General features: G+C 41.3%; 1 protein-coding gene across 1 annotated transcript in view; it reads right to left on the bottom strand.

Moving 5' to 3' along the window:
* The window catches only part of riox1 (ribosomal oxygenase 1), an 86957-nt gene that overhangs the window by 54355 nt on the left and 18580 nt on the right, over positions 1–14022 (bottom strand). The window contains exons 3-5 of the mRNA XM_039748390.1: positions 8321–8466; positions 7883–7982; positions 604–717 (exon numbers count right to left, since the gene is read on the bottom strand). Of these exons, the coding sequence (XP_039604324.1) occupies positions 604–717; positions 7883–7982; positions 8321–8466 (360 nt within the window). The remainder of the gene's footprint in view (positions 1–603; positions 718–7882; positions 7983–8320; positions 8467–14022) is intronic.

The raw sequence follows: 14022 nt of genomic DNA, 5'->3' as shown, positions 1-14022 counted from the left end.
AAAGAACAAAAACAGGCATTTTGACAAAGCATTTAAGATTTAATGACACAGAAAGGATTGCACATACAAAATGTACTTCACACACCCATTTAATCCAATTCAGTGTAGTGCAGGGTTGGAGGCTATCAAAGCAGCTGTAACCACAGGGCAGGACAGTGCCCTTGAAAGGACAACAGTGCACTGAATGACCCATTTATGTAAACACCTTCAAATTACAATAAAGCCAGTTTGGAATAACTGATTAACTAAACCAGCTCATCTTTGGGAATGGGGAACAAAAGCCCACAAAGACACAAGGAAATAGTGTAAACTCAACACAAACAACATCCAGGTAAGGAATTCAAACCTTTAATGCTGGATCCATGAAGCGGGTCCAATTACCCAACCCCAGATACACACAAGAATATTTTATATTTCAAATTCTAAATATCAACAGGTGTTTATTTTTAATGTCTTGTTTACACCCAAATATTTGAAACTCTAAGCCTCAACATAAAATGTTAACTGAATGCAAAATGGATCTTGATGTCTTTCAAACACTTCACAGGACCTTACTGGGATTGTTATTTTTGTAGAGAGATGCTGATGAAGATATTGTTATACCTTGAAGTAATTCCATACACTAAAAGGCAGGGCTCTTCCAGGAGGATTATGAGTCTGTCGCTGTCCATTGGTGTAGCTTGTCACATCAAGATTAACGCCATACTGGACATCATTCTTGGAATTTATAGGTAGAAGGAAAAAAAGGTGTTATATTGACAAACGTAACAGAATATACACTTTTCCCTAGCCAGGTATCTCATCAAGTAACACAAAGATGATTTAGTTTTCTTCAACTATTAACTCTCTGAATAGCAGAATGCTACTATATAAAATACAACCATACAACAGCTTCCAAAAGTTCTCATTGAACAGAAACCCCAGTTTTGGGTATGTGTGTACATGCTATAACTGACTGTCAAAGTAGTAATGAGCTAATCTGTGTAAAATCTGACCAAATACTCATGATTACTCCATTTCAGTTACACGGCAGCAAAAACATAGCTTCCATAACTGAATTAATATTTTAACCTTTATTTTTTTTTTTTTTCTAAAAATAAAAACAAAAATAAAAGTAACCTGTTATGCACTCAAAATAAATTGTACTGCTGAAGGCTAAATACTGACAATTAAAATATGTGTAATGCAAGGTATACATTTCATTATAATCATGGAAGGCAGGGCATGTGATTACATTGGGATTTAGCGATCCACTTAAAATCTTAGGCAAAGTCTCCAAAATAAAACCATCTAATAATTTATTTTGAATATAATTAAAACCTCCTCCTTGAACCGTCACCTTATCGTGGTGGAGGGGTTTGCGTGTCCCAATGATCCTAGGAGCTATGTTGTCTGGGGCTTTATGCCCCTGGTAGGGCCACCCAAGGCAAACTGGTCCTAGGTGAGGGATGAGACAAAGAGCGTTCAATAAACCTCTGATGAAGAATAAAAACCTTGGACGACGTTTTCCCTTGCCCGGATGCGGGTCACCGGGGCCCCCCTCTGGAGCCAGGCCTGGAGGTAGGGCTCGATGGCGAGCGCCTGGTGGTCGGGCCTGCACCCATGGGGCTCGGCCGGGCACAGCCCGAAGAGGTAATGTGGGTCCTCCTCCCCATGGGCTCACCACCTATGGGAGGGGCCAAGGAGGTTGGGTGCAGTGTGAGTTGGGTGGTGGCCGGGGGGACCTTGGCGGTCTGATCCTCGCTACAGAAACTGGCTCTTGGGACGGAATGTCACCTCTCTGAAGGGGAAGGAGCCTGAGCTAGTGCGCGAGGTCGAGAGGTTCCGGCTAGATATAGTCGGACTCACCTCAACGCACAGCTTGGACTCTGGAACCAATCTCCTTGAGAGGGGCTGGACTCTCTACCACTCTGGAGTTGCCCCCGGTGAAAGGCGCCGAGCAGGTGTGGGCATACTTATTGCCCCCCGACTCGGAGCCTGTGCATTGGGGTTTACCCCGTGGACGAGGGTGGCCTCCTCCGCTTTGGGTGGGGGTAGGGTCCTGACTGTTGTTTGTGCGTATGTGCCGAACAGCAGTTTGGAGTATCCACCCTTTTTGGAGTCTCTGGAGGGGGTGCTAGGGGCATACCTTCTGGGATTCCCTCGCTTTGCTGGGAGACTTCAATGCTCACGTGGGCAATGACAGTGAGACCTGGAAGGGCGTGATTGGGAGGAATGGCCCCCCCGATCTGAACCCGAGAGGTGTTTTGTTATTGGACTTCTGTGCTTGTCATGGATTGCCCATAACGAACACCATGTTCAAGCATAAGGGTGTTCATATGTGCACTTGGCACCAGGACACCCTAGGCCTCAGGTCGATGATCGACTTTGTGGTCATGTCGTCGGACTTGCGCCATATGTCTTGGACACTCGGGTGAAGAGAGGGCGGAGCTGTCAACTGATCACCACCTGGTAGTGAGTTGGCTTCGATGGTGGGGGAAGATGCCGGTCAGACCTGGTAGGCCCAAACGTGTTGTGAGGGTCTGCTGGGAACGGCTGGCAGAGTCCCCCGTCAGAAGTAGCTTCAACTCCCACCTCCGGCAGTGTCAACACTGTATATGGTGGGATGGTGCGCTGCTGACCTCACTGACGCTGTGGGTCGGTGGGGGAGTACTTCAAGACCTCCTCAATCCCACTAACATGCCTTCCACGAGGAAGCAGAGCCTGGGGACTCTGAGGTGGGCTCTCCCATCTCTGGGACTGAAGTCACCGAGGTGGTCAAAACTCCTTGGTGGCAGGGCCCCGGGTGGATGAGATACCGAGTTCCTTAAGGCTCTGGATGTTGTAGGACTGTCTTGGTTGACACGCCTCTGCAACATCGCATGGACATCGGGGACAGTGCCTCTGGATTGGCAGACAGGGGTGGTGGTCCCCCTCTTTAAAAAGGGGGACCGGAGGGTGTGTTCCAACTATAGAGGGATCACACCTCAGCCTCCCTGGAAAAGTCTATTCGGGGTTCTGGAGAGGAGGGTCCGCCGGATAGTCAACCTCGGATTCAGGAGGAACAGTGTGGTTTTCGGCCCTGGTCGCGAACAGTGGACCAGCTCTTCACCCTTAGCAGAGTCCTGGAGGGTGCATGGGAGTTTGCCCGACCGTCTACATGTGTTTTGTGGACTTGGAAAAGGCATTCACCGTGTCCCTCGGGAATCCTGTGGGGGTGCTCCGGGAGTATGGGGTACCGGACCCCTGATAAGAGCTGTTCGGTCTCTGTACAACCGTGTCAGAGCTTGGTCCGCATTGCCGCAGTAAGTCGAGCCCGCTTCCAGTGAGAGTTGGACTCGCCAGGGCTGCCCTTTGTCACCATTCTGTTCATAACTTTATGGACAGAATTTCTAGGCCAGCCAGGGTGTTGAAGGGGTCCGTTTGGTGGACTCAGGATTGGGTCACTGCTTTTGCAGATGATGTTGTCCTGTTTGCTTCATCAGGCCGTGATCTTCAGCTCTCTGGATCGGTTCGCAGCTGAGTGTGAAGCGGCTGGGATGAGAATCAGCACCTCCAAATCCGAGACATGGTCCTCAGCCGAAAAGGGTGGAGTGCCCTCTCAGGGTTGGGGAGAGATCCTGCCCCAAGTGGAGGAGTTCAAGTATCTCGGGTCTTGTTCACAGTGAGGGAAGAATGGAGCGTGAGATCGACAGGCGGATCGGTGCGGCATCCGCAGTGATGCGGCTCTGCATCGGTCTGTCGTGGTGAAAAGGAGCTGAGCCGTAAGGCAAAGCTCTCAATTTACCAGTCGATCTACCTCCTACCCTCACCTATGGTCATGAGCTATGGGTAGTGACCGAAAGAACGAGATCGCGAATACAAGCGGCTGAAATGAGTTTCCTCCGCAGGGTGTCTGGGCTTTCCCTTAAAGATAGGGTGAGAAGCTCAGTCATCCGGGAGAGGCTCAGAGTAGAGCTGCTGCTCCTCCGCATCGAGAGGAGTCAGATGAGGTGGCTCGGGCATCTGATCAGGATGCCTCCTGGACGCCTCCCTGGTGAGGTGTTCCGGCACGCCCAACCGGGAGGAGGCCCGGGAAGACCCAGGACACGCTGGAGGGACTATGTCTCCCGGCTGGCCTGGGAACGCCTTTGGGATTCTCCCGAAGAGCTGGAAGAAGTGGCCGGGAGAGGGAAGTCTGGGCCTCTGCTTGTTGCTGCCCCGCGACCCGACCTCGGATAAGCGGAAGAGGATGGATGGATATAATTAAAACATGAGCATATATACAGTACAGGCCAAAAGTTTGGACACACCCCCTCATTCAATGTGTTTTCTTTATTTTCATGACCATTTACATTGGTAGATTCTCACTGAAGGCATCAAAACTATGAATGAACACATGTGGCGTTATGTACTTAACAAAAAAAGGTGAAATAACTGAAAACATATTTTATATTCTAGTTTCTTCAAAATAGCCACCCTTTGCTCTGATTACTGCTTTGCACACTCTTGGCATTCTCTCGATGAGCTTCAACAGGTAGTCACCTGAAATGGTTTTCTCTTCACAGGTGTGCCTTATCACGGTTATTTAGTGGAATTTCTTGCTTTATCAATGGGGTTGGGACCAGCAGTTGTGTTGTGCAGAAGTCACGTTAGTTGGACAATCATTTATTTTTCAACAGGACAATGACCCCAAACACAGCTCCATGCTATGTAAGGGCTATTTGACCAAGAAGGAGAGTGATGGAGTGCTGTAAATGGTCATGAAAATAAAGAAAACACATTGAATGAGGAGGTGTGTCCAAACTTTTGGCCTGTACTGTATATTGAGATTTATAGGTGGTGTTAATAATATTGTAAATAATGCCAAATAAAAAGATAATTGATAAATTACATACTAATGAATAACTTGGTCATGAGTTAGGTTTCATTTGGATCAAAACTAACTTTTTTTTTTTTTTTTTAAGTAGCATGGATATGTTACTCATATCATTAAACTGTGAATAAAGATTACAAGATACTGAATGATCTGAAATGTACCAACTGTTGACATTCAAATGGAGACTCAAGCAAAGCAGGCATTTTTGAAAAGCAAAAGGTTGCTCACCTGGAACAACTTCACTGTTAGTATTCTTTATGTAAAATAATTTGACTTAAAATTCCTTACTTTTTTATGACTCAGGCGCCACCGCGAGTGGCAGCCTTTCCAGCAGCTTCGTGTATGACTCTTTTTCTACCTTTTTCTCTATTTCACTGATCACTCCTACCACTTTCTTTTATGTGGACTCGTTCCCTGGACACTTTTTACTACTTGGACATGGATTTTAACACGTGGAGACTCGTCTATTCAGGTAGTCAACTTCAAGCACTGAGAACAAAGGCCCGTGCCGGTGTGGTTTCCTATTTACCTGACGAGGTAAGAAGTTTGTATCGTGGCAGCAGAGCTGGCGCTAAGCGGCTAGCGAGAAAGTGACGACACAAGCTTTCGGTGCCTTCTGTGATCCTGGGAAATGTGAACTCACTACCAAATAAGATCCAATGAACTGGCTGCGCTGAGGAAAAATGTCAGAACCTAAACACAATGAAGTTTGTTGTGTTTTTGTGAAATGTGGCTAACAACTTAACATCCCAGATGCTAACGTGGAGCTACCCGGGTTTAGCATAGTTAGAGCAGACAGAGACGCAAATAACTGTGAGAAGCGGAAAGGAGGAGGACTCGCTCTCTATGTGAATACAAGGTGGTGCAAATCTGGACATGTAAAAGTCAAAATCTCCACTTCAATATCGAACTGTTGGCCTTAAGTCTGTATCCCTATTACTTGCCCAGAGAGTTTGGACACGTCATTGTTGTTATTGTTTACATCCCTCCTCGGGCGGACGTGGAGATAGAGGGCGACATCATCCATTCTGTTGTTGCTAAACTACAAACGCAGAACCCCAAGGCGCTTGTTATAATCGCTGGAGACTTTAATCATATGACGCTGGACAAAACATTACCTGCCTTCTCCCAGTATGTGGATTGTAACACCCTGGGAAACAGGACTATTGACCTAATTTATGCAAACGTTAAAGACACATACAGCGCCACCCCGCTGTCTGCGCTTTCAGCCTCACTACAAACCAAGAGTGAGGGAGCTACCTACAACCACATGCTCATTCAGGAAGTGATCCCCTGAGGCAGAGCAGGCTCTGAGAGACTGCTTTGGAACTACAGACTTGGATATCCTGCAGGGATCACATAGTGAGAACATTGAGCAGGTTGTTGACTGCACTACTGACTACATCAACTTCTGTATGGACATTGCAGTTCCAGTAAGCTATGCTAACAACAAGCCATGGATTACAAGCGACATTAAGGACCTTTTGAACCAAAAGAAAAGGGCTTTTAAAGGTGGTGATCAGCATGATCTCAAGCACGTGCAGGTAAGCTGAGAGCTGAGGAGACTTCATGTCAGCAAAGCAGTGGGTCCAGATGGAGTATAGCCACGACTGCTGAAGGCCTGTGCGTTGGAGCTGGGCAGTCCTCTACAGCGCATTTTCAACCTGAGCCTGGAACAAGGGAGAGTCCCAAGGCTTTGGAAACCATCTTGCATCACCCCAGTCCCAAAGGTATCAAGTCCTAGTGAGCAGAGGATGCCATCATCTATATGTTACACCAATCCCTCTCCCACTTGGACAGAGGCAGTGGTGCTGTAAGAATTACATTTCTGGATTTCTCTAGTGCCTTCAACACCATCCAACCTCTGGTCCTTAGGGATAAGCGGACAGAGATGGAAGTAGATTCATACCTGGTGGCATGGATCGTGGACTCTCTTACAGACAGACCTCATCAGCATGTACGCCTCGGGAACTGCTGGTCTGACATTGTGGTCAGCAACACAGGAGCACCGCAGGGGACTGTACTTTCTCCGGTCCTGTTCAGCCTATATACATCGGACTTCCAAAACAAATCAGAGTCCTGCCACGTCCAAAAGTTCGCGGACGACACTGCTATCGTGAGCTGCATCAGGAGTGGGCAGGAGGAGGAGTATAGGAACCTAATCAACGACTTTCTTAAATGGTGCGACTCAAACCACCTACAACTGAACACCAGCAAAACCAATGACCTGGTGGTGGATTTTAGGAGGACCAAGCCCCTCAATGACCCTGTGATCATCAGAGGTGACTGTGTGCAGACCTATAAAATACTTGGGAGTGCAGCTGGATGATAAATTGGACTGGACTGCCAACATTGATGCTCTGTGCAAGAGAGAACAGAGCTGACTATACTTCCTTAGAAGGCTGGCGTCCAACATCTGCAATAAGATGCTGCAGATGTTCTATCAGATGGTTGTGGTGAGCGCCCTCTTCTACACGGTGGTGTGCTGGGGAGGCAGCATAAAGAAGAGGGATGCCTCACACCTGGACAAACTGGTGAGGAAGTCAGGCTCTATCGTAAGCACGGAGCTGGACGGTTTGACATCCGTGGCACAGCGACAGGCGCTGAGCAGGCTCCTATCAATCATGGAGAATGTACTAAATCCACTAAACAGTATTATCTCCAGACAGAGGAGCAGCTTCAGCAACAGACTGCTGTCACTGTCCTGCTACACTAATAGACTGAGGAGATCGTTCCTTCCCTTACACTATGCGACTCTTCAATTCCACCCAAGGGGTAAACGTTAACATTATACAAAGTTATTGTCTGTTATACCTGCATTTTTATCACTCTTTAATTTAATATTGTTTAACATCAGTATGCTGCGGCTGGAGTATGTGAATTTCCCCTTGGGATTAATAAAGCATCTATCTATCGAAAAGAATGTAGTTAAAAATAAATCCCTACTGGAGAAAAAATAATGAAAACAAAATATTTATTACACAGTCCATGTGTTTAAAAATCTTTATGCAAATAGACTTTCACAGTCATATCTATGAACCTTACCTCTTTCAAAATCTGATGAAACACTTCTGTTGAAAATAACCCTTTGTAATAGCCAGAATTGCATCTTGTGATTAAAACTGGTTTTGTTTCCCAAATATCACTTTAAAAAAAATAAATACATATTCTGCATTTAGTTACTTTTACAGACAGAAAAATCCAAAGAGACAATTACATTTAACCCACATAAACACTGTCGAAAGCACTTGAATCCCTGTAGAAATGTCACCTTACCAAAAGAAGTATAACTACTAATAAAAAAATTCCAAAAGTTATTACATTATACTTTGAATATTTTGTATATGGATCATTTCTTTCTTGTTATAAATCTGAGCAGTACAATTTAAATATTTTAGAGCTATTTCATGTGTGAATGTCTTCATTCTAGAAATGGTATTTAAAAAAATATCAAGATGTTTAGGCAAATCTCAGTTAACTTACCTGAAAAATATGCTTGGCGAAACAGGCAAAATTAACCACTCAAAGAGTTTATCAGCCCTCGCTTGGCTGTCTGCTATCTTTCCAATTCCTTCAAGTATTGACTCCAATGATGGTCCCACAAAAGGCAATTGGAGACTTGCCAAATTCTTTAAATAAATAATTGAGAGAAAAGTTCCTTAGATTTCAGAGGAAAATGTGAAATGATTCAAATTGAGAATTTATAAAAAGCTTTCATACACATTCCATAATGACAGAGGACTATTCTTTCAAAGGTTTATTGGGTCACTATAATCTTTCATACAGGGTACATTTCAATTTATTTATTTGCATTTGCTAATCAACAAGCAACACATCACCACTCTCTAGAAAATGATTAGCGAGTTTAATAACCTTACCTTGAAGATTTTTCTAAACAAATTTGAAGTCAGAGTTCACAACACTATCCACCATTAGGAGATGTAAGTTTCATTCAAATGCTGAAGATGCTAAGCTATATTACTCAATAAAACTGATTAATAATTGTTCAGTACACCAATTATAACACTGCACACTACCATACTCCACACCACTTATAACACTGTACACTAATATACTCCAAAATCTATGTATTATTGATGAAGGTCCAGGAAGCAATGGATCATAACTAGGACACTAGAACTGTGACTGTATCGGACTTTGTTATAACTGATCATGGGACCCCCTGAGACTATACTCCAGGACTTATTCACACTAGAATTTGTTTTCCTCTCTGCAATTATAAAGTTAAAAGGACTTATACTGATAGGATTTGCTGTAAAAATGTCTTAATTTTTACATAAACCAGCACATTTAATTTCTCCATGAAAAAGCTATCAGCAAATGCAAGGCTTGAATTTTAATGTTTGTCAGAGATGGGCACCCCCCACCAATCCATTTATAATCTTGTGGGAGCACATGGTTTTTAAAGAATGACATCATAAATCACCTTATTTACCTTATCATGTGCACATTCTAAAATTTCTTGTGATACATTCTGTCGAGAATCTGTACTTCCAGAACCCCCCGCGATAGACGAAAATCCGCGAAGTAGAAACCATGTTTGTGTAGTTATTTTTATATATTTTAAGCCCTTATAAACTCTCCCACACTGTTAACATTATTAGAGCCCTCTAGACATGAAATAACACCCTTTAGTCAAAAGTTTAAACTGTCCTCCATGACAAGACAGAGATGACAGTTCTTTCTCACAATTAAAAGAATGCAAATAGATCTTCTCTTCAGGAGCAAAGAATTTCAGAGGGAGAGAGAGAGAGAGATCGCTCGCAAAGAAATGCAAACAAACAAAAAATCAATACTTGTGCTTTTAAGTTTGCCGCGGCATTTTTTAGAGGAGCGTTAGTATCTTCTAAGCAAACAGCCTCTGTGCAAACAGCCCCTCTGCTCACATCTCCTCTGTCAGGCGCAGAGAACGTCAGAGAGAGAGAGCGAGATTAAAGCAACAATCAAAAAATCAATACGTGTGCTTTTAAATATGCCGAGCACCGTAATAAAACGGCATTTTTTTAGAGGAGCGTCAGTATCTTTAAAGCAAACAGCCTCTGTGCAAACAGCCCCTCCATCAGGCGCAGAGAATGTCAGAGAGGGTGAGAGAGAGGCAGAGACAAGCAAACAATCAAGCTCCGCGTGGGATGCATATCTTATAGCATTGAGGAGTTTTAGTTAATATGTAATGCATGCTCTGATTGGGTAGCTTCTAAGCCATCCGCCAATAGCGTCCCTTGTATGAAATCAACAGGGCAAACAAACTGAGGAAGTGTGTAGCATAAATTAAAAGACCCACTGTCTGCAGAAATTTGCTAACCAGCGAAAAATCTGTGATATATATATTTAGATGTGCTTACATTTAAAATCTGCGATAGAGTGAAACCGCGAAAGTCATGTGTGTATGTGTGTATATATATATATATGTGTGTATATATATATATATATATATATGTGTGTGTATATATATATATATATATATGTGTGTATATATATATATATATATATATATATATATATATATATATATATATATATATATATGTATATATATATATATATATGTATATATATATATATATATATATATATATATATATATATATATATATATATATATATATATATATATATATATATATATATATATATATATATATATATATATATATATATATATATATATGTATATATATATATATATATATATATATATATATATATATATATATATATATATATACACACACACACACAGTGGAACCTCAGTTCACGCACCATAATTCGTTCCAGAACTTTGGTCGAAACCGAGTTGGTCGTGAACCGAAGCAGTTTCCCCCATAGGATTGTATGTAAATACAATTAATCCGTTCCAGAACGTACAACCTGTATGTAAATATGTAAAAATATGCACAGATTAAGCACAAATATAGTTAATTACACCATAGAATCCACAGTGTAATAGTAAACTAATGTAAAACATTGAATAACACTGACACAAAAACACCCAGGCTCCCTGATCAGCTACAGGAGCTGGCTGCAGCTCACGCCAGCTCTCTCTCTGTGTAGCGCGAGCGCACAAACACACACCTATCCGTCCCCCCAATCCCTTCCCTGTCAGCTTCCCGGCTCTCTAATCTCTCTGAGCATCGTGCTCAGCGCAGCATTTTTTTTTAAAATGACTTTTAAGCACAGCAGAAAAAAAAAAAGCGCTTGCAAAACCAACTCACAAGCAAACAAGAAAGCGAGATTGCAGGAGATCACGCTATTAAACCTAAAGCCTGATCGCTGTAAACAATGTTTTTAAAATGAGTTTTAAGCACAGCAGAAAAACATCGCACAAATCGAACTTCATTTAAAACCAACTCGCAAGCAACCAAAAAAGTAACATTGCAACAAATCACACGATGAAGTCCTCCATGTAAACAATTTTTAATGAGTTTTAAGCACAAGGAAAAAGCGAACATTTGAAAAAGAGAAATGTAACATCGCACCTAATCGCGCTATGAAAAACTCCATCTGTAAACCTTTCATGAGTTTTAAGCACAAGGAAAAAAGCGAACATTTGAAAAAAGAGAAAAATAACATTGCAACAAATCGCATTATGAACTAAAAAATTACTTTTGAAAAATCCGTAATACAAAACCACCAAGAAAACTAACCTTGCATGAAACGAGTTCTGGCATGAAGTGTTTTCCTTCAGGTGTTTTCTCTCTTGTGATTTCTTGGGTTTCTGGTGCTTTTAGCTGTTTAGCTGGTGGGGAGTGAAAGCCTCATGCAGCCATTCCAAAAAACGTTCTTGTGACCCTTCACATTACTGGCAGTCTGGCTTTGTTTACATTATGCTGGTTGAAAGCACGAGGGTTCTCCGATTGGTAAATGAGTAAACTGGTAAACATTTTTCCACCTTTTGTAATTTCTTTCTTTACTTGATTTCAATTTTCTTCAAAACTTTCTTCTGACAACTCTCCACTTGCTTAGAAGCCATAGTTAACTGCAAAAGCACACGAAATACTGTAGAGCACAAAGAGAGTGCACGTCTTATTGAAAACAATGAACAAGGAGCGGCTTTGCTTAAATGAAAAAGCATGGCAGCTCTCTTTCTCTCAGGCTGCCTGTGGGGAGGGGATGTTTTGCACTTACAGCCTACAGATAGGCAGGCAAACACGTGCAGCAATCTCCTCCTTCCCCTTCCCAGCAGGCACGTGCTCGCTCGCCCTTTTCTCTCTCTCTCTCTCTCTCAACTGAGGACGCAAAGGAAACTGGCTTGTTCAGCAAACACGTGAAGCAATCTCCTCCTCCACCTCCCTAGCAGGCACGCTCGCCCTCTCTCTCTCTCTCTTTCAGCTCAGCTTGCAGGCAGGCAAGGGAACCTGGCTTGTTCGTATACCGAGTGTGTGGTTGTGAACCGAGGCAAAAGTTTGGCGATTTTTTGGTCGTGAACCGAGGTTCCACTGTATATATATATATATATATATATATATATATATATATATATATATATATATATATATATATATATATATATATATATGTATATATATATATATATATATATATATATATATATATATATATATATATATATATATATATATATATATATATATATGTATATATATATATATATATATATATATATATATATATATATATATATATATATATATATATATATATATATATATATATATATATATATATATATATATATATACATACATATATATATATATATATATATATATATATATATATATATATATACATATACATATACATATACATACATACATATACAATGTTGTAAAATAGGAATAGAGAGAGAGGATTGGAAATGTAGATCCCTAACTTTTAAACCTAATAGCAGGAATCATATAATATTAGCTGGAAACTTGTTTAGCTCAATCAGCTATTTCTTTCATATAATAGTAATGTGGTGAATCTGTACTCTCAATTGCACAAAACTAAAATAAACATCATCTGCCCTGTGAGTTTTTGACATGGTGCAATTTAATTGATAATAATTTGGAAATATCCATGAACTGTCCATATTAATAGCAGCTGGAATTGTTGCAGAACTTCAGCTAAAAGTAATTTCAAGAAAACAAATGAATAAATAAATAATTATCAGCTCAGAAAATGTTTAATGCTGCCATAATGAGCTATTCAACACAATATCTGGTAGCCTCAGATTAGCAGAACCATGAAAGTGATACAGAATTTTAGGCGTATTGTCAAGATCCTCACCCTAACATGAAAAATTAGCTCAGCAACCATCCACAGGATCCTCATGTATGCCATATGTTCTCACAATATACCTGTGTAATCAAAAGCTTCATCCAAGGACTTGAGTTTCACATTATCACCACAGACCTGAACAAGAACCACAACACTGGTCAATGAACTGGTGCAACAGCAAAAAACTCTTAATGACCTTTTCTTCTACCTGTCAAGCCAGAACCTGATACACTTATATACCTCGGTAAGCTGCTTACCTATTAACTGAAGGAAAAAAAGTCACTCTTTTCTCTGAAAGAACCATGACCACATAGGTCCTTATAGTAAAAGAATTACATTCTGCTGAAAAAGAGTCTAGTGCACCCAAGACATCACATTCTAATGAAGCAAAGAGGGTGTAACACAAAGTAGCAATCCTTTGGTTTCAAATATGGACACTCTTAAATTTTCTGCCTTAATACTCGCTCCATGAAAATCATGAACAGAAAAGAAACAAGACACACCAATATTAATCAGATATAAACTTAACACCAAATGTGAGAATGTATTGTGGGCAGAGCAGCTCAGCTCCATTTTTGACTTTTTTAGGTTGTCATTAGAACAGTAGAAGGTTCCAAAGCTTTGGAAACAGGATACAGTAATTCCAGTAGCTAAAAACAAAACCTCAAGCCTTAAATTACTTCAGACAAGTGGCACTAACATCACTGATTATGTTTTCATTTAAAAAACTTAGGGAGCTAAAACAGAAAACTCAAGTTTATTAGATATTTTTCAGTTTCCCAAACAGTCTAATGAAGAGACAGAGGATACCATTGTCACATTGTTTTGTGTGTTATACTCTATAATCACTTGAAGAGCACTGGATACTCGTCTGAGGTTCCCGTTTGTAGACTTTTTATCACCTTAATACCATTCAGCCTCACCTTCTTGCACAGAGACTA

This window comes from Polypterus senegalus, chromosome 3, assembly GCF_016835505.1.
Source record: "Polypterus senegalus isolate Bchr_013 chromosome 3, ASM1683550v1, whole genome shotgun sequence".
NCBI classification, from domain to species: domain Eukaryota; kingdom Metazoa; phylum Chordata; class Cladistia; order Polypteriformes; family Polypteridae; genus Polypterus; species Polypterus senegalus.
This window is presented reverse-complemented; position numbering and strand designations above follow the sequence as displayed.